The sequence below is a fragment of the Cervus elaphus genome, chromosome 26 (assembly GCF_910594005.1).
Source record: "Cervus elaphus chromosome 26, mCerEla1.1, whole genome shotgun sequence".
NCBI classification, from domain to species: domain Eukaryota; kingdom Metazoa; phylum Chordata; class Mammalia; order Artiodactyla; family Cervidae; genus Cervus; species Cervus elaphus.
Genome location: NC_057840.1, coordinates 13,162,331 through 13,181,774, shown reverse-complemented (window position 1 = coordinate 13,181,774; position 19,444 = coordinate 13,162,331). Strand labels below are relative to the sequence as shown.

General features: G+C 37.4%; 1 protein-coding gene across 1 annotated transcript; it reads left to right on the top strand.

Moving 5' to 3' along the window:
* Window positions 1-1,035: 1,035 nt before the first annotated feature.
* Window positions 1,036-17,772, top strand: LOC122684217 (protein LEG1 homolog). Its single transcript, XM_043888215.1, has 6 exons — window positions 1,036-1,432; window positions 2,747-2,833; window positions 10,818-11,002; window positions 11,480-11,616; window positions 16,090-16,328; window positions 17,599-17,772. Exons 1-6 carry the CDS (start codon window positions 1,117-1,119, stop codon window positions 17,697-17,699), a joined length of 1,065 nt encoding a protein of 354 aa, XP_043744150.1. The 5' UTR covers window positions 1,036-1,116; the 3' UTR covers window positions 17,700-17,772.
* Window positions 17,773-19,444: the final 1,672 nt, after the last annotated feature.

Genomic DNA, 19,444 nt, shown 5'->3' with positions numbered 1-19,444 from the left:
GAAATAAGCCCAAACATAATCACTCGACTAAGATCTGACAAGGGAGCCAAGAACACTCAGTGCAGAAAAGACAATGTCTGCAACAAATAGAATTGGGATCACTGAATAAATATAAATGAAAGGATGAAACTGGACCCATATCTTACACACTTATAAAGATTGACTCAAAAGGAATCAGACTTAAACGTAGTACTTGAACATGAAACTCCTTGAAGGAAACTCTAAAAACACAGGCAGCAAGCGCACTGGCGTGAGATCCGTCCGCACTGCAGTGAATCCACACAGAAAGCGCAGGAACGACTCAGAATAAACAAGCGGGACGGCACCAGACCGAACACAGAAGCCACCAGCGAAGTGAGAGGACAGTGTGCACAACGGGAGAAACATGTGCAACCCGTGCATCTGACAGGCGATTCGTATCCAAAGGACACAGACAACTCATACAATCCGGAGCAGAAGGAGACAGGTCAGAAAGTACAAACTTCCAGCTACAAGATAAATACTAGGGATGTAATGTACAGCAAGATAACTACAGGTAACACTGCTATATAATATATTAAAAAATTGTGAAGACAGTAAATCCTAGCAGTTCTCATCACAAGAAAAGTGTTTTCCCGTTTTGTCTTTCTTTTCTTTTTTATTGTATTTAGGTGGGAGGATGGTTGCTAGCTGAAACTATTGTGATAATCATTTTACAATATGTGTAGATCAAACTATAAAGCTGTATGCTTAAATTTAGGCAATGATGTATGCCAATTGTTTCTCAATAATCCTGGAAAACAATGGAAGTATTTGGGTTAAATTTAATCCAATGTTTTAGAAAAAATGATAATGTTTAGGTAATTTAAACCACATTAAATAATTGCCTATTGGCAAAAAGTTATCTGCGCAAATGATTTATTTGTAGTGTTTTGCAATAGCCTTTAGCAGTTTTAATTACTAAATCTATGTTGGCAGATGCTCATTTATTTGCTCATTAATTCAGGTTCTAGCTGGTCAGTGTTTTACCTGCTCAGATAGTCATCATTCTCTAGTTGGCCCAAGGACTCCCTCCCATCTGCTATATAACTTGCTCTTGTTTGAGACTTACGCTTAAGAGCAACAGGCGGTGAGAGAATGTGGTCTTCTTCGGTGATCCCCACTTTTCTCTTCCTGAGCGTTTTTCCTGTGGGCTTGGCCCCAGATCCAGGGTCAGCCACCCAGGGAAATGACATCTACCCCCCTTTTTGGGACCAAACTGATGGAGACATCGCAGAATTTCCAGTGCAGAATAACAAGATAATCGTTGATCTCTGGAAATATATGGATCGACTAAGAATATATAAGATCCTTATAAGAGAATCAAACAAATATTTTGCTTCATTTGGTAAAAACAACACAGGCAATGTGTTTTGGGCACTGACTTTATTTTATGGAAGGCTATTTGAAACAGGTATGTACATTTGAATTATTCTCAAGGAAAATTGCTTTTCTCTTTCTTTGATGCTAGGAATGGCATTACAGCTAATCTATTTAAGTGTTACTGTCTGAATGCTCAGGCATTCAGTCAATATAACCAATGCAGTCAATATAATCATTTATCTTTAAGTACTCAGGCTTTTATATTACTTAATCTAATACTTCTTTTGATTAGTAAAGTTATTTGTCATACCTTTGCTTTACATTTTATAGACTTCCTGTTTAAAAATAAATTCCTGCAGCTTTGAAAATAAATTCCTGTAAAGTGAAAAAGCTTATTGTTTGAAAAAGAAATGTCTCCTTCTAGATGAAAAAACTCTTGTTTTTTTCACAGTTTGACAGGCTTCTCAGATAAATGTGACACTATAAATATCTCCATTTAATGGGATGAAATTATTATAGGAAATAAGACAAAATTTCTTTTAGTTATGAAATCCAGGGTGAGGTTTTACACAAACTAAGGTAAGGAACATATCTTTCCTTAAAAGCTTGGGCTTTGCCTCATAAAGATTAGTGGAAAGAGTGATAAGATATGGCCCTCACTACAGTCTCTTTCCTGTTAGTTGTTAGGTTCAGGCAGAAAAAAGGGCTGAAAAGAGGGAGGGGCTGGTCCAGAATGCAGACATTCTCTTCCTGCACTTAAACAAGTAGGATGGGGAAATGGAGTCACGTGTGATGCTCAGAACTCTATGTTTCTAGAAAGCTCCTCTCTTTTCTGCCTTAGTTGGGGTGAATTTCTCCATCTGTATTTTGTTCTCACTACTTCTTCAATCAATCATTTACTACTGAAATTCTGGAACTGAATCAGCTTCCTATTCTCATGAAATTCTTTTTTAAATTGTCTTCTCTGGATGTGACAAGATGGAATCTAGAATGAAACAAGGTCTAGAATGTGGTGCCTTCATATAGGAAAAAAAACACTTCTGCACATTTGAATTATTGCAATGAAGTCTTGATTGATTTAGGAAGAAAAGAAGGACCCACAGAGACTGCCTTGTGAAACGCTCTGCAGGTCCAGTTTAGTCAAGAAGGAGTTGGTAAAGTATAAAGAAAATAATAAAGAAAAATAGAAAACCAGACAAATGCAAGAAAAGGTCTGTACACTCTAGAGTTTCTGAGAAGCTTTGAGCCCTCAACGTGAATGAAATGCTTTTCATATGAATGGACCATATCATTAGCCAGAATAACCCTCTTCTTACTCTTTGGAGGGGCGCATATGAGTCTTTTCCTTTCTTATGACTTTCTATTCAAGGTTCAACTCTTTTTACCTACTCTGTTTACTCTGTAGATAGATTTTCAGAGCCTTCCAATAGTTCCCGGTGTGCCTATGAGTCTGGAGGCTCCAGCTGCATATCTATCAACAGTGGCTGGGGAGGTAAGTGTTATATTTTCACCATGTTTCTTTACTGATCTGTGGTTGTTGGGCTTGCTCACTCTGCTTTTCTATAGGGCAAGCTAAGTTGGGTTAAATCTTGATATTTACTCTGTAAGTATATACAATTTTCTGTGCACTTCCCTGGGGTGGGGGCTAGTCAATTTAAAAAAACAAACATGAATGGTAATTCTTTCTATGGCTATGTCTCTATTATGATCTACAGCACATCATTCATTTTAGATAGATACTAGAGAACAAAATGATCCTTACATGTACCTAGGTTTTCAAACTTTCTGTTGCTTATTTCACCTACTCCCAGTCCCTTTTCCAACTAGTCACTGTTTATTTCTCACTACATCCCACCCTCACTCTAGCCTTTTAGAGAGAGTGTTTAATTCAACTCTCACCATGATCTTCAAATTAATATCCTCATAATACAGATGATCAAACAGAGTTGAGAGAGACTAATTTCCCTTTTATTATAAAACTCATTATAAAGTATCAACATTTATCTATCACAAAAATTCATTTTCTTAATCACTGTTCTAGTTTGTCTCCCTAAACCACTAATATGCAAAAAACCCAAAAACTTGATCATGATTTCTTAGTTTAAATTGCAAGACATATTTAGGCCTTCAAGGTGAATTTCATTATAGGTAATATCAACATATATGCTTCTTCCTAATGTTTTATTGAAAAATATAACTTCACTACTTACAAAGTTTTGAAAAAGTGGATCTTGTAAACGTGTATTTCAAAAGAAAGACTGTACTGGGTAATTAGCAAAATTCTTCTAGTCCTAGTATAGGGAGTCCAAGATAAAGTTTATATTGACAACCACACACTCACATTTTAAAATTAAGTTTGAGTAGTGTCAGGGGACGTCCAACTTTAAGGAATCCAATATGCTGCACTTTTCTTCCTTTGTGTGCCATTTCTCAAGGAGTCTCTGTTCCTTTTCAGTTCCTATTTTGGGAACGAGTAGAGCTGCATGCAGTTCTCAGGACTGAGATCATGGGAAAGGGTACCTGCTTGGACTCCTTTCAGTAACTCCCTTCTGTGACTCTTTTCAGCGTCAGCGACCTTGTACGTATTAGATGATCCATTTTGTTGTTGTTGTTGTTTTTAATCCTAAATGGTGATAAGCCTTCAAATAATCAATAATAGTCCCAGTCTCAAAAGTTGAACTGATAGCTCTCTGACATTCCTGATTTGTATTTTCATAAGTAAGCATTTTTTTGCATTTTGGCCTCTTTTTTGATAACATTACAGGAAATGGCAGTTTCTAGTCTAGCTAAAAAATCAGCATATCTCTCAAGACATTTATTTTGAGATAACTTTGGCTCAGGATTAGCCAGGGAGAACAGGTTCCAGATAACGTCTCTGGGTAAGATATAATAATGTTGCTGTGTAATCAGGGGTACAAGTCTTGAGATACAAGTTCCCAGGCAAGATTTGTTACAATTGTGGGTGCCACCTGTGGTCTTCTCACAGACCAGGGCCTGGTGGACCAGAGTCAGTGAAAAGAAAGAGGGAAAAGGAGAGGGAGAGAGCAGGATCGCTCGGGTTACGTGGAAACCAGTAAAGCCCACGTGCAGGACTTGTGCCCTTCACGAAGGCACAGGGCATCTTCTCAAGGAGGTCTTCAAAGCGAGGGTGAGAGAGTGAGCTTGGCAGACTTCCACGCTCCGAAGAGAATGAAGACAGAAAGAAGGACGAGGGGGACCCAGTTCTCTAGTGGAGCAAGGGTATTTTATTAGCAGAAATGCAGGCTTATATATCTTTAGTAAAAATGATTACCCAGCTATTACAAAGAACAAAATTCCATCAGTTGCCATAAAATGGATAGTCTAATAACTACAAGGTCACTGACGCTGAAAAGAGTCACAGAAGGGAGTTACTGAAAGGAGTCCAAGCAGGTACCCTTTCCCATGATCTCAGTCCTGAGAACTGCATGCAGCTCTACTCATTCCTGGAATAGGAACTGATAAAGAACAGAGAATCCTTGAGAAATGGCACACAAATGAAGAAAAAGTCTTACATATTGGATCCCTTAAAGTCGAATGTCCCCTGATATTTCCCCCTTTTTTATTTTTCCATAATTGGGGGTGACTGTAGATACTTTAGTGAAAAAGGTGTTGACCAAATGAGTTTGTTTAGATTGAACAATTATAGTTGAAAGGCATCGGTATACTGCAAATGTAACCACCAGGATAATTATCAGCACTACAGCTCCAGATCCAATATTATGTATAATGTTTTGAAACCATCTTCGAGGGTCCAGCCTGGATAATTGATCAGCTAGCTGTTCAGCTAAGGTTTCCAGAATTGTTGGAAAAAGGTAAACTCTTAGAGAAGGCTGATTGTATATTTAAGGAAGCATTATCATGTAAGTCTTGTGAATGAAATTTGATTTGTTCCCAATTGTAGGCATTATAGTTGAACCAAACAGTGGTAATATAAAATTGAATAGAATTCCAATCACATTATAGCAAAGCCTGTTTTTGTAAATCTATTAATTGATCTCTGACCCATTGGATGGCTATTTATATTTCCTATATTTCATCTAGAACTTTCTCATTTATCTGAGCCTATCTCGCTGGGGCCTCCAACAACAACAACAACAATAAAAACTCAAAAAATACAAATGTTAACCAAACCAATGGCTACTACTTTAAAAAAATAAATAAATAAAGATATTTTACATATGGAGACTAAACCCATTTAAAAAGAGATTGCCCTAAAAGGCATACAAAAGTCATTAAAAAAATAATTAAAACTTTTAAAAAACCTCCAAGAATCTGCCCTCATTGCCATAACGACATACATTGGGCCAGAAAATATCCATCTAAATATGATGTTGAAAGAAGGCCTATTTCAAGAAACTCCAAGCTGGGGATTCCCCGAGTCCCCATCAACAAAAACCAGGGACAAACTCCACCTTTTCCCTCAAACCCTCAACATCCAGCAGTGCTGCCATCAATATACCAACCCTAAATGATTTTCTTCTTTTTCCTCACACAGTCCCTTCTAAAATACCTACCAGACTTTTTAGGCCCCTACCTCCAAAAACCTTTGGCCTTTTACTGTGCCAATCTAACTTGACTTCTAAAAAAATTACTGTTCATCCTGAAATAATTGATTCAGATTATAAGAAAAAAATTCAAATTATGATGTCATCTCAGATACTATAACAATTCAAAAAAAAGAAACAAAATTGCACAATTACTTCTTTTACCTTACGTTTCTATTAACTCCTCTAATGATATACATCATTATATGTATGAGGCCTGGCGTGCTGTGATTCATGGGGTTACAAAGAGTTGGACACGACTGAGCGACTGAACTGACTGAATGATACACAGACAAATGAATTTAAAAATACAGGTCAAAAACAATTCTTATGGATATCATTGATATCTGAATATGGCCGACCAAATATAAATATCAAAATTAATGATAAAAGCTTTTCTGGTCTCCTCGATACTAGATCCAATATCACTATTATTTCCAAACTCTCATGACCTAAATCTTGGCCTATACAGAAAATTTCTTACCAAATTACAGAAATTTCTCAAACAAAAATACAAGAAGTCTATCAAAACATTCAAATTTATCCTTGTGAAGGACCAAAAGACCAGCCTGCAACATTACAACCTTATATGATAAATGCACCACTTAATCGAATAAAAAGATTTACCTATGCTATGACAAACTCAAATATATTTTCCACATTTTTCCTAAGGGCCACTGCTCATTTAACAAACAATACAATTGTTAAAATAACTTGGAAGAATGACAAACCTATTTGGACAGAGCAATGGCCCCTTACCAAAGAGAAATTGGAGACTACTAAGACACTAACAGAGTTTTGCCAAGAGAACACACTGGTCATAGCAAACACCCTCTTCCAACAACACAAGAGAAGACTCTACACATGGACATCATCAGATGGTCAACACCGAAATCAGATTGATTATATTCTTTGCAGCCAAAGATGGAGAAGCTCTATACAGTCAGCAAAAACAAGACCAGGAGCTGACTGTGGCTCAGATCATGAATTCCTTTTTCCCAAATTCAGACTTAAACTGAAGAAAGTAGGGAAAACCACTAGACCATTCAGGTATGACCTAAATCAAATCCCTTATGAATATACAGTGGAAGTGAGAAATAGATTTAAGGGACTAGATCTGATAGACAGAGAGCCTGATGAACTATGCACGGAGGTTCGTGACATTGTACAGGAGACAGGGATCAGGACCATCCCCATGGGAAAGAATGCAAAAAGGCAAAATGGTTGTCTGAGGAGGCCTTACAAATAGTTGTGAAAAGAAGAGAAGCGAAAAGCAAAGGAGAGAAAGAAAGAAATTCCCATTTGAATGCAGAGTTCCAAAGAAGAGCCAGGAGAGAGAAGAAAGCTTTCCTCAGCGATCAATGCAAAGAAATAAGGAAAACAACAGGATGGGAAAGACTAGAGATCTCTTCAAGAAAATTAGAGATATCAAGGGAACATTTCAGGCAAAGATGGGTTCAATAAAGGACAGAAATGGTATGGACTCAACAGAAGCAGAAGATATTAAGAAGAGGTGGCAAGAATACACAGAAGAACTGTACAAAAAAGATCTTCATGACCCAGATAATCACGGTGATGTGATCACTCACCTAGAGCCAGACATCCTGGAATGTGAGGTCAAGTGGGCCTTCGAAAGCATCACTACCAACAAAGCTAGTGAAGGTGATGGAATTCCAGCTGAGCAATTTCAAATCCTGAAAGATGATGCTGTGAAAGTGCTGCACTCAATATGCCAGCAAATTTGGAAAACTCCGCAGTGGATACAGGACTGGAAAAGATCAGTTTTTATTCCCGTTTCAAAGAAAGGCAATCCCAAAAATGCTCAAACTACCACACAATTGCACTCATCTCACATGCTAGTAAAGTAATGCTCAAAATTCTCCAAGCCAGGCTTCAGCAATTCATGAACAAGTGAACTTCCAGATGTCCAAGCTTTTTAGAAAAGGCAGAGGAACCAGATATCAAATTGCCATTATCTGGTGGATCATCAAAAAGCAAGAGAGTTCCAAAAAACATCTATTTCTGCTTTACTGACTATGCCAAAGCCTTCAACTGTGTGACTCACAATAAACTGTGGAAAATTCTGAAAGACATAGGAATACCAGAGCACCTGACCTGCCTCTTGAGAAACCTGTATTCAGGTCAGGAAGCCACAGTTCGAACTGGAAATGGAATAACAGACTGGTTCCAAATCGGGAAAGGAGTACGTCAAGTCTATATATTGTCACCCTGCTTGTTTAACTTCTATGCAGAGTACATCATGAGAAACGCTGGGCTGGAAGAAGCACAAGGTAGAATCATGATTGCCGGGAGAAATATCAATAACCTCAGATATGCAGATGACACCACCCTTATGGCAGAACGTGAAGAGAAGCTAAAAAGCCTCTTGAAAGTGAAAGAGGAGAGTGAAAAAGTTGGCTTAAAGCTCAACATTCAGAAAGCTAAGATCATGGGATCTGGTCCCATCACCTCAAGGGAAATAGGTGGGGAAACAGTGGAAACAGTGTCAGACTTTATTTTTGGGGGCTCCAAAATCACTGCAGATGGTGACTGCAGCCATGAAATTAAAAGATGCTTACTCCTTGGATGGAAATTTATGACTAACCTAGATACCATATTAAAAAGCAGAGACTACTTTGCCAACAAAGGTCCATCTAGTCAAGGCTCTGGTTTTCCAGGAGTCAATTATGGATGTGAGAGTTGGACGGTGAAGAAAGCTGAGTGCTGAAGAAAGGATGCTTTTGAACTGTGGTGTTGGAGAAGACTCTTGAGAGTCCCTTGGAGTGCAAGGAGATCCAACCAGTCCATTCTAAAGGAGATCAGTCCTGGGTGTTCATTGGAAGGACTGATGATGAAGCTGAAACTCCAGTACTTTGGCCACCTCGTGCAAAGAGTCGACTCATTGGAAAAGACCCTGATGCTGGGAGGGATTGGGGGCAGGAAGAGAAGGGGATGACAGAGGATGAGATGGCTGGATGGCATCACTGACTCGATGGGCATGAGTTTGAGTAAACTCCGTGAGTTGGTGATGGACAGGGAGGCCTGGCGTGCTGCGATTCATGGGGTCGCAAAGAGTTGGACACGACTGAGCGACTGAACTGAACTGAACGTAAGAAACTCATACAATACAATTGAAATTAACACATATTGAAGAATCTTATTCCCCTTGAAACTCTCCCATTTTTGTTATAAAAAAGAAAAGTGCCACATTTTGGATTCCTTAAAGTTGAACGTCCCCTGACAGAGTAGAAATAAGTGGAATGAGTTTAACTAGTGTACCAAGTTTCAAATACTAAGAAAATGATTTGTCATCAAAAGGCTTGGAAATATTCCTTGAAATGCCTATCAATTGTGTCTTCTCCCTCATGTTTTGTTTCACTAGTACTTTGGCTTCTTTTTGACAGCTAGATTAACATTTAGAATAGTCCTCTGAATGTCAAGCATGACTGGGGGGGATGTGTTTCGTTAACAAAAGGTGTAGATTCATGCCTATGATGGAAGCCAAGCTGAGGAGTATGCCTAGGAATAACCCTGGCCTGGGAGCTATCAGAATCCTGGTGGACAAGATGAATCCAGGAATCAGAAGTAGAGAAATAGTTCTAAGACAGAATATACTAGAGTGAGGACTTGGTTGAAATGAGTTAACGTCAAGAAACAAAAGAAAGATTGTTGTTGCTTAATCCCTAAGTCATGCCCGACCCTGTCGTTCACCAGATTCCTCTGTCCATGGGATTTCCTAGGCAAGAATATTAGAATGAGTTGCCATTTCCTTCTCTGGGTTCCCTTTGCAACATGGGGATAGAACCTAAATCTGCAATGGCAGACAGATCCTTTACCACTGAACCACCAGAAAAGCCCAGAAGAAAAATACCAAATTAAAACCAAGTCAATATATTCAAGCTTGCGTGGAAAGAGAATTGGCTGGGCTTCAGAACCATCCCTAAGATAGCTGAGAGGATAGAACAAGATGGTTAAACCAAAATCTCTTCCACAATTTAGGCAAAGAATCTCCACATGTGACATATATATGTATATTTAGCAGCATCTACATGTATGCCTGGGCTTCCCCAGTGGCTCAGATGGTAAAGAATCTGTCCACAATGTGGAAGACCAGAGTTCAATACCTGGGTTGGGAAGATCCTCTTGAGAAGGGAATGACAACACACTTCAGTATTATTGCCTGGAGAATTCCATGGACAGAGGAGCCTCACGAGTTGTAGTCTATGGGGTTGCAAAGAGTTGAACACAACCGGGTGTCTAACACACACACACACACACACATGCACACACTAATATATATATATATATATATATATATATATATATATATATATATATATATATATACCCAAGGCCCCCCTGGTGGTAAAGAATCCACCTGCCTAATCAGGAGACTCAGGTTCAATCCTTGTGTCTGGAAGATCCCCTGGAGAAGGAAATGGCAAGCCATTCCAATATCCTTGCCTGGGAAATCCCGTGAACAGTGGAGCCTTGTAGGTTACAGTCCATGGTGTTGCAAAGAGTTGGACAAAACTTAGCGACTAAACAGTTACGACATATATACCCAAACTGAAGGGAGTATTTTCCTGAGTCAAATCTTATTCTTTATTTCCTATGTGAGGGGTAAATAAATATAGGACATAAATAATGTGGAACTGATGATTTAGTTGTATGTGAATGTAGACCCATATACAAATAACTGCACGAGGAGTGTGCCCCCAGTGGAGACTTTCCTGACTGTGACTGACCCTAAGTTTTCATAATCATATGCATTTCCTAGAGCCAATAATTCAACATGATTTGGAGAATAAAGAAAAGAAATTATATAGATTAAGCGTTAGTCATTTGGTCAACTCCTACTTTGTATAGACAGTTAATGGTTCCAGATAACTCCATCCTATTTTTCTACAGGCATTAACTGCTATGTGGTTATTATGTATTTCCTTGCGGCAATTGAATCTGAGTTTTTTGGGAAGTTGCCATATGAGGTAGAGTTACTATCTCGAGAGGAGTACAGATCTAATTTCTGTTATTCAGTCAAAGAATGCCGTGCATCCTATCCACAAGTTATGGATGTAGCCAACAGGCTTTATAAGGTAAAAAATGCAATGATATTTTTATGAATAGAATGAGTGAAGACATTGAAGTTCTTCTGTTGGGACTTATGATTTAGAAATAGACTAAACTTCACATTAATATGCATATGAAATTTTAAGTTTAAATTTTTGTTGCTACCTCCTTGTACTGTTCCTATTAGTAGCCAGAAATACCACTAAATAGTTAATAGCAAATTGGTGTAATCGTATTTATAAAAGTTTTTCCTGGAAATTAATGTAATAATTACCAATTTACATCTGTCTCTGCAAATAAATTAGTATACATCCATCTGTAAAGCAAATAGGCTATGATAAATAACATGTCTAAGTGTTAAACTTTAGTTTGAAAATAAATTTCATTGGTAAAGAGTCAGCTAGATAAGTGTACTACGGTATTCTTTTTCAGGAATTCATGACACTGGTAATTAAATGTATTTTAAAATCTTTTATTGATGTAAATCACTTCTCATTCTACAGTATCTGCTGTCCAGAAAGAAAGTTTCCAGTACCAGAGGTATTCCTCAGTATGACACAGATGAGGACACAGTGATCTTTAAGATGTGGGCGGCCCATCAAGCTGCCGTTGATGTGGCAAAACCGAAGTTCAGTGATGTGTAAGAGAACTGTTTTATGTGATGCATTTAAACTCTGGCTTTCTTTCTGGAATTGTAAAATGTAACATGTAAGATTTGGTTGCCTCAAATATTCATTACTCATGGTTTCAAGAGGTATCAAGAAATAATTTTTCCATTATTATTTGTAATTCATCAGTCATCTGGTCTGTCAAGGAAGATATTCATGAAAAGACAGGTGGTTGCTTACAGGTTTTTTGAGAGGAAGTTCCATAGATTCTTTGACAGTATATCTCATAGCAAAGTCATTCTTCATGTCCAATCAATATTTTTTAATGGATGCAATGTGCAATTAATTTCTGTTTATATAAGGTAGTTATGCAAATAGTGTGGTAAAATTTTCTCATTGGATTTCAATTTGCATCACAAACCTTCATCCTCCTAAAAAATGGTTTAAATCCATAGTATGTTGTTTGGTAATTTTATGAGATTCATCTAGTTATCCGATTCTCATAATAGTTTAAGTAACTTCTTAAAGAGAGGTCATTTTCTCTTTTTCTACTGATAAAAATGTAATAAGATAAACTACATGAAACTTACATGCTTAACATACACCTAGGTAAATGTAGGAAATTTCATTTGGTAATAGACAGAGACTACAATGAAGTCCGCTGCTAAGCATGGTCAGCTTTCTCTAGGTATCTGTAAGGTACGGGCTTTCTGTGGGAGGAGTCCAGGTCCCTGGTCCTGCTCCTGTTTCTCACCTAGGTTTTTTGTCTCCCTGGTTCTAGGTCACCCTTGACTCTCATTGTCTACTTCTGTGGTCCTGCCTATTGTACTGTTCATTGCCTCCTCAATTCAAAGAGTTATTTCTTAGTAAAAATCTGAGTTGAGTTGTGGTGACTTCAATGACCTATGTTCAGTCACTAAGATGAGTTTTTGTCCCCAAACAGCCTTGAACAGAAATTTTGGTGTTTTTATACCTCTGTGTGCTCAGGTGCTCAGTTGTGTCTGACTCTTTGAAACCCCATGGACTGTAGCCTGCCAGGCTCCTCTGTCCGTGGACATTCCAGGCAAGAATACTGGAGTGGGTTTCCATTTTCTACTCCAGGGGATCTTCCAAAATTAGGTATTGTATTCGTGTCTCCTGCAACTCCTGGCAGCTGTGTTTTTTTTTTTTTTTTATCACTGAACCACCTAGGAAGCCCCTAGAATTCCTCTATAACAGTACCTAGATATGGAATGCCAGAAAACCCTGAAGAGAGCCTTCTTTTCAACTGTGAATGTCTCCGGGAACTTCCTTTTGTAAAGTATATTTTATTGATTTTGTGAGTGAAATATATTTGGATTTAAATGCAAAAAAGTATATACTCAAAGGTGAATGGTCTTGGCAAAAAATCTTCTCACCTATTCATAAAAATGCTTGTTGTTTCCCTCTTTGGGCTTCCCTGGTGACTCAGTAAAGAATCTTCCTGCAATGTGGGAGACCTGGGCTTGATCCCTGGGGTGGGAAGATACTCTGAAGGAGGGCATGGGAACCCACTCCAGTATTCTTGCCTGGAGAATCCCCAGGGACAGAGGAACCTGACGGGTTACAGTCCATGGGGTCACAAAGAGTCTGACACAATTAAGCGACTAAGCACAGTTTCCTCTTTGTCACTGCAGATTCTTTTTTTCTCCATCCCTCATCACTTTATGCTTATTCCAATGTCTTTGAGTGGCAAAGTTGCCCATTTACAATACAGGTTGACACTGTGCAATTTTTTAGACTTAGTGATGCCATGCCCATTGCATCAGCATTTCTTAAATCAACCACTCCAGACTTACTTTATAAACATCTTAACAGTAACAGTATATTAGCTCCTGCTGTCTTTTTTAGTCACTTACTTTTTTTAGTGCTTCTGTGAATCAAGCAGTCTAGTGCTTTGCAAGCATTATCTCATTTAAGCTTTTCAAAAATCTTGTTTCAGAAAATAGAACAATTTTAGATTATGTGCATTTTGGTTTTTAAGCATTATAGTCAAAGCAGGAATAGTGAGATTATTGTAAATAATGAATCCATTAATTTAATTGAATTGATTCAGATTAGAAAAGTATACTTAGTGTTCAAAGTCCATTAACCCTGTTTTCTATCACTGAGTTCCACATGTATAAAGAAGTATTTCTGTCACTCTAACGCTTATGCCATAAATAGAGAAGAAAGGTAATTATAAGAGCTTTTTATTGACAGATTACAAGTATGCAGTGAAGTACACAGATCCTAAGTATTCAGTATAATGAGTTATCACAAAATAAAAGCCCCATGCTACCAATCCCTGGGCAAGAAACAAAAGCTAACCATATTCTAGGACCAGCCCCTGTCCTCATTTCATTTGCTCTTCTTTCCCTTCTACCCAAGAGGAACTACTATTCTAACACCATGGATTATTTTTGCTTGTTTTCAATCTTTGTATGAATGGAATAGCACAATAGCTATTGATTTCTCCCTTTGGAATTTTCATCGGTCATCCATCCTGTGTGCAGCAATAATTTTGTCTTTTTCATATCTGTGGAATGACAGATTAGTATATGGTAGTTTAATTAGCCATTCTACCGTAAGAGGACGAGTGTGTGATTTCTAATTCTTGACTATCACAAACACTTGTGGCAAGCATTCTTTCTGATCTTTCAGCAGGTATATGTCTAAATGTCTGGTGAAGAGATTTTCTGGATCGAAGAGACATATACCAAATAATTTGTATTGAACACAAATTAATATTCATTTCAGCAGTGTCGATAGGTTCTTTTGCATCATATTCCATCTTATACTTGATAATGGTCACTTTTCATGCTTTTATCCATTCTTTTGAGCAGTAGTATCTAAATGTGAAAATCACTTACAAATCCTACATTACTAAATGAGGTGGCAGTTTTTTGATATCTAGCAAACTATATGGGTGTCTTCTTTTGTGATGTTCCCAGACTTAAAGGTTTTTATTGAAATTCCTATCTTTCACTTGTAATTTGGAGGACCTTACATCAATTAACAATTAACACTTTGTCAGTTATATATCTTGAATGTATCTTTTCTCAGTTTATGCTTGTTGGCTCACTCCTTTAATGAAGTCTTCTTAACATAGAAAATTTTTAGTGTAATTTTTTCTTTGCTCTTTAATCCCTTTTGCTGTTTAAAAAAAATAATCTACTCCATGATCTTCAATGGCTTGGTATTTTGTTGTATGCTTGTGTGCGTGTCTGCACGTGTGTGTGTGCGTGTGTGTGTGTGCGTGTGTGTAGACTACCATTTAGTTATTCATTAACTCTGATGTTTCTTCTCTCAGTTGCACAATTTTGTCAAAGACTCTTCTCATCATGTAACAGTAGAGCAGCAGCTTTCAAAACCATCCATTGCCTCGGGTGGAGAATCTCCTCACATATCATACTTACCAGATGTTCTCCCTTCTTATTAGTGAACTTTGGCTGCCATAACCAAATTCCATAGACTGGGTGACTTCAATCACAGAAATTTATATTCTCACAGTTCTGGAGGCTATAACTTAGGAATTAAGGTGTCAGCATGGTCAGCTTCTGGCGAGGGCCCTCTTTCTGACTTGCAGACGGCTGCCTTCTTGTTCTTTCCTCACGTGGAGAAGAAAGAGGAGAGGGAGAGAGAGAGTCTGCACTCTGGTCTTTCTTCCTCTTTAATATAAACTTCAACATGTAAATTTTCAGTCCATCATACTTTTTTTCTTGGATTTTGATCTTACAATTTCTGAAAATCATTGTCCACTCTCTGATGTCAAGAACATCCTTTTAACATTTTGTGCAGTTTTTATAGCTGTTCACTGAAAGAAAGTATTGGGTCTTCCATTTCAGTCTAAAATTAGATGAACTCAAATGTAACCCTGATCATCTGTTTGATCTGTTTCTTTGTCCCTCAGCCTTGAGCCTTGTTCTGTTCTATTCAAGAAGATTATTCAATTACTGTGGCAAATTCCTAGTCCATTTCTTATTTCCTATGAATTAAAAAATTATATAAGCATATACACACAATAAACATGAATCAATTGTATATGTTGTTGAAGAATTTTCAGAAATTGCAGTTAGACAATCTTCTATTCATTAGATTGGCTCGTAGCGCCCTGTCCCTGAACTGTGCTTATGGAAAACAAGTGATGTTAGACATCAGTGGCACAGAAATTAGATAGAGGGGAAATATAATCAAAAATCACAAAGAACAAAGCTGGTAGAAGTAAGAGAGGGGTTGCTTAGGATGCTACAATTTTTAAAGATTGTGATTCAATGTGTTCCTGTCTCTAATGTTATGTAATAGATTCTTCAGCCAGCCACAATGTAGAGGATAATGTAAGGATTAATTACAATCTACTGAAATTGTATTCTCAGTTCAGTCAACTATTTAATAAATACCATAAAATCCCTGAGGAACACGGGAGAAAAGACACATTTAGACTTTAATTTGCATGTATAATGAAATATCTTGCAACTCATGTGTCTAATTTTGTGTCATTTCTTTAGATCATTCTATCCTTCTGAAACTGAACGAGACTTCACTATGGACTTCCTACTGAGCATAGAATTTTTTGAGGCCACATTATATCGCCCATACTTTGAAAGTTCAGCAGAATTCCTAGCGGGTTTCCCACACAGGCTACTCACAGATCAGGATCATAATGTTCTCACGAGTAACTTCAGCAGACGGGAAAAAGCACTTTTGACTGCAGTAAAACTCATTCAAAAAATAAATAAAAGCACAGGTATGATTATGAGCTATACTACACATGAAGCCTAAATGAACCAAAGTCGTTTAAGAAGTAAATATATTTAATGATTCATTCAACAGTAATGATTGAGTACCTTCTGTATCATAGATATATTGAATATAATGACAGTAACTGCAAACTACCCTTCTAGGACGTCACATATCATGTAGTTTCTGCAACAGTGACAGTTCTATAATAAACACTTTCATGTATTTCTTCTTAACATTCTTATTGCTACCCTCATGATATTCTGGGTTTCAGATTACATTTCAAAACTGCTAATCCATGATAATAGACTCTTCATTATTGCTGTATGATTCTCCCCTGTGTGAGGTGTGCTCATCCACCAAGACAGAGAAAATAATAAGAAACAGAGATGGCTGGGGTGCAACTGGGAAGACAGAGTGCAGAGATACAGAGCTATATAACATTTCTGAATATCAGTTAAATAATCGATATTAGTGTTCGTGTCTTCACACATCAGTTTATTTATTGTCCTTAAAAACAGTATGATGATGACAGTGTTTGCATTTTCTGAGTAAAAAGATCCACTAAAGATAAGGCACATGTTCAAAAGGATACACAGTGTAAGTATTTGAAGCAAAATAAAACTAGGTTGTGTTTTATTTCCATTTTTGTGGGTGTTGCTTTTTTTTTTTTTTTTTCTACCCAGTATTACCTGGCTTGAAAATACAGAAGTATTGATGAACCAATGAACCTTATACACTTAAATACTAATGTTTTAAAATTTAGACCTGTGGAGTCTGTGCTATCCTAGTCCACCTTTTCATGGACTAACCCTATAGATCAGGGAGGCTAAGTTGGCAAATATCACTTAGTTTTAGTGCCAGTTGGACATCAATGAGGTCTCCTTCCTCCAGGGAAAAATTCACTCTAGAAAGAAAACATCGCAAATAAGAGTAAGAAAGGGGTTAACATGGGTCTCAAAAATTTTATTTGTAATGCAGTGATGATACATAGTAGGCGCATTTGATTTATTCCATAAAATATTGTGACTATTACATTGTGTGAGAACTTTGAATACATCTCATTCTCAAATAAAGGGAATATCACTTTATTATACTGTTAGATTGCACCAAACAGTGCATTTTCTTTTTAACTTTTCAAGGCTAATTGTCTGACAGAGCTGCTAACATGTTACAAATCCTTTAATTAGAAATTTTACCTTACTCTGTATAGTTTTACATTTCTAAGTTCTTCATAATTTTATTAACTGGAGACATAAATGTTTCTGTTTTTGCAGGAGGCTTATTTTTAGCAATTTGGAAGAAGCTCATGACTTCAAAATTTGCTCGGGATATGGCACGTTTCTTCACTAAAAATCTACTCTTAATACCAATTTAGTAGCCTAAATTTATGCTACTATATGCTGATCAGTTTAATTCCGTGAATAAAAGCAATCAAATGTTATAATGACTGTGAAAAGTTTGTGGTCCTTATTATCTCTGCTTCATCTTTGTATTTTCAAAGTTACCAGCCAATAACCCCCTCAGCCACCCTCTGCTTAGAATTGAGCTACACATCTGGTGGAACCCTAATTAATCTCAGGCTGCTTGAGGAACACGTGAATATGTCAATATCTGTGTCAAAGGCAGGTGGTTGTTATTTAGTCATGAAGTCATTTCCAACTCTTTTGTGATCCCTTGGATTGTAGTCTTCCAAGCTCCTCTGTCCATGGGATTTTCCGCAGATTTTCATATTTCTTTCAGTGCTCATTTATATATTGACAGGTAAGCAATGCAAATCCTCTAAGAGATTATTCTTACAAGATACAACTTTGGGCATTGAAGAGAGTTTTTAAGTAATTTATATTCTAGGACTGAACGCAAAGTACTTTGCATATGAGCACAAATATCAATCCATGTAGTGAAAGAGGCTGCTTTCTTAGTGTCTGAGCACTTGGAGAAATCATTTCAACATCAAGTAGAAAATTTCTGAGCTACCCTGGTGTAAACTAAACAAAACTTTAACATTCCTTTTAAATATAATTTTTGTTTCTATTGAAGCCCCTAAGTAAAACAGCACATACTAAAAATGAATAAAAAGTATCAGAAACCATATTTAAACTATTCCTAATGGCATGACTCAAACTAATTAAGTCGTCTAATTATCTTCTGATGCTTCTGGTCACCAGTCATACTTTTCCCGTATATTGTGTCACTTTTTCATTTCCCCTGCAAGCCCCAGTATTCTTAAACTACCTCTCAACCAAATTATTCCCTTATGAAAATAAATGATTTTTTATATCATGTGTGTTTCCAAGGGGAAGGTCTTATTAAGGAAGATCTATTGTTTAAAAGCAGAAAACAGATTGGTCAATGTCTACATACAAGTGAGACATTTTTACATTAAGAAAATAAAACTGATAAGTGAGAAAATAAAATTGATAAGTGGAGTCAATTGAACAAGATGTATCTAACCAAAAAACTACCCAAACCACTAAAACAACCTTGAGATAGAAGAAAAAGCTGGAAGGCTCACCCTTTCTGGTTTTAAACTATGTAATCAATCTATAGTAACCAAAACAGTATGATATTGACATACAAAGAGCACAGAGATCAGTGCAAAAAAAAAAAAATAGAGTCTAGGAGAAACCTAAAACTATTTGGTCAATTAATTTACAGCAAAGGAGATCAGAATGTACTTGGGGAAAGGCAGTCTCTTTGATAAAGGTGTTGGGAAAATCCAAGGCCCACATGCCGAGAAGCTGAGACGGGACGCTACCTTGCAGTGATCTGGTGCTCGGTCACGTGTGGCCCCTTGGACGGTACCTGCCAGGCTCCTCTGTCCATGGAATGTTCCAGGCAAGAATACTGAAGTGAATTATCAATTCCCTCTGCAGGGGATCTTCCCACCCCAGGGACTGAACCTGAGTACCCTGCGTCTCCTGCAGTAATGGGTGGATTCTTTGCCCCTGAAGCACCAGGGAAACAGTATAGGATTTCCTCAGAAAAGGGAGAGTAGAGCCGCCATGTGATTCAGCAGGTTCCCTGCTAGGTATTTACCCAAATAAAACAAAAACGATTCCAAAGGAGATCAGCACTTCACTGTTTGTCTCCACATTATTTACAATAGCCAAGGTAAGGAAG

Excerpts from the sequence above, each read along its gene's own strand:
- LOC122684217 (XM_043888215.1), top strand. The coding sequence starts at position 1,117 with ATGTGGTCTTCTTCGGTGATCCCCACTTTTCTCTTCCTGAGCGTTTTT. Across the intron at positions 2,834-10,817 it reads TATCAACAGTGGCTGGGGAG|GCATTAACTGCTATGTGGTT; the intron begins GTAAGTGTTATA and ends ATTTTTCTACAG. Across the intron at positions 11,617-16,089 it reads AAACCGAAGTTCAGTGATGT|ATCATTCTATCCTTCTGAAA; the intron begins GTAAGAGAACTG and ends TCATTTCTTTAG.